The 1,365-nt window shown below is 40.6% G+C and overlaps 1 protein-coding gene across 1 annotated transcript; it reads right to left on the reverse strand.

Moving 5' to 3' along the window:
• Positions 1 to 221: 221 nt before the first annotated feature.
• LOC130679768 (olfactory receptor 14A16-like) lies at positions 222 to 1,151 on the reverse strand. Its single transcript, XM_057489205.1, has one exon. It carries the CDS (start codon positions 1,149 to 1,151, stop codon positions 222 to 224), a length of 930 nt encoding a protein of 309 aa, XP_057345188.1.
• Between the last annotated feature and the right edge of the window lie 214 nt (positions 1,152 to 1,365).

Consider the following 1,365-nt stretch of genomic DNA (forward strand, 5'->3'; position numbering starts at 1 on the left):
GTGTTTAAGAAAGACTGTTTTGAATGGATCACACTCAAAGCAGTAAGTGTTCTGTTTTTGAGAAAATCACAGTTTATTAATATCCCTGAATATTCTTCTTGTATCCTAAAATAATATTGCATTTAACATGCATATTAAATAATTTATACTAAGTCACAAAAACATGGTGCAATAGAAAAAATATAATTCAATCAATTTTAATACTAGATCTATTATTTTTCCTATAAAATCATGTAAAGTTTCCATACAAACTTCCCCAAAGCTGTCTTGATTTCCTTGTTTCTTAGACTGTATATTACTGGGTTCAGAAATGGAGGCAACACAGCATAGAACACAGACACTAAAAAATCCACAAGATGTGGTGAATCAGGAACAGGCTTCAGATAGGCAGTGGTGCCTGTTATAAGAAATGTCATCACTACTGTGAGATGGGGCAGGCATGTGGAGAAGGCTTTGGACCGTCCTTGTAAGGATGGCATTATCAGCACTGTATTGAATATGGAAACATATGTATAACCTATATAACCTATACAAAAAAGCCCATATATGACACCAAATGCTACACTAACATCAATGGCAGTGTGTATCTCTGAGCAAGAAATCTTTAGTAGGGAGGGCACATCACAGAAAAATTGGGGGAGTTTTCTGGAGCCACAGAAAGATAAAGGGAAGGTTCCAGCTGAGTACAAGACCCCAAAGATGCCCCCAAAGACCCAGGAGGCAGCTGCCATCTTCACACACACGGCCCTGCTCATCATGATGTTGTAATGCAGTGGGTGACAGATGGCTGCATAGCGGTCATACGACATGGCCGTCAGGATGAAAAGTTCACAGGTGGCAAAGTGAACCACGAACAAGACCTGTAACAGGCATCCTGGGAAAGAAATGAGGCTCCTGTGAGAGAGAGAGTCCAGAACAAATTTTGGAACTGTGACAGAAATGAGACAAGCATCAAGGAATGATAAGTTCCTCAGGAAGAAGTACATGGGGGTGCAAAGACAGTGGTCCAAGGTGACAAGGATGATGATGAGATTCCCCAGGAGGGACGCCATGTAAATGAGCAGGAACAGAAAGGCAAGGGAAACCTGGAGCTCCCTGGAGTCAGAGAATTTCATGAGGAAGAATCCCGTCAGTGCTGTGAGGTTGGTCATGTCCTCAACTCTGTTCACCTAACATGGGGCATAAGGAGTTACAGCAGGTTCTTGTAAAGTCTTTATACCTTTCATTACTACCTTTTCATTTCTGTTTAAATTCATTTAAATTGTGTTACTCTAACATGCACATTCTCACTCTCTTTAAATACATGTTGTGCTTAAGAACCTCTCATTGTGTCACAGGCCGTAAATGTTAGGATGACATATACAC

The sequence above is a fragment of the Manis pentadactyla genome, chromosome 12 (assembly GCF_030020395.1).
Source record: "Manis pentadactyla isolate mManPen7 chromosome 12, mManPen7.hap1, whole genome shotgun sequence".
Lineage (NCBI taxonomy): Eukaryota > Metazoa > Chordata > Mammalia > Pholidota > Manidae > Manis > Manis pentadactyla.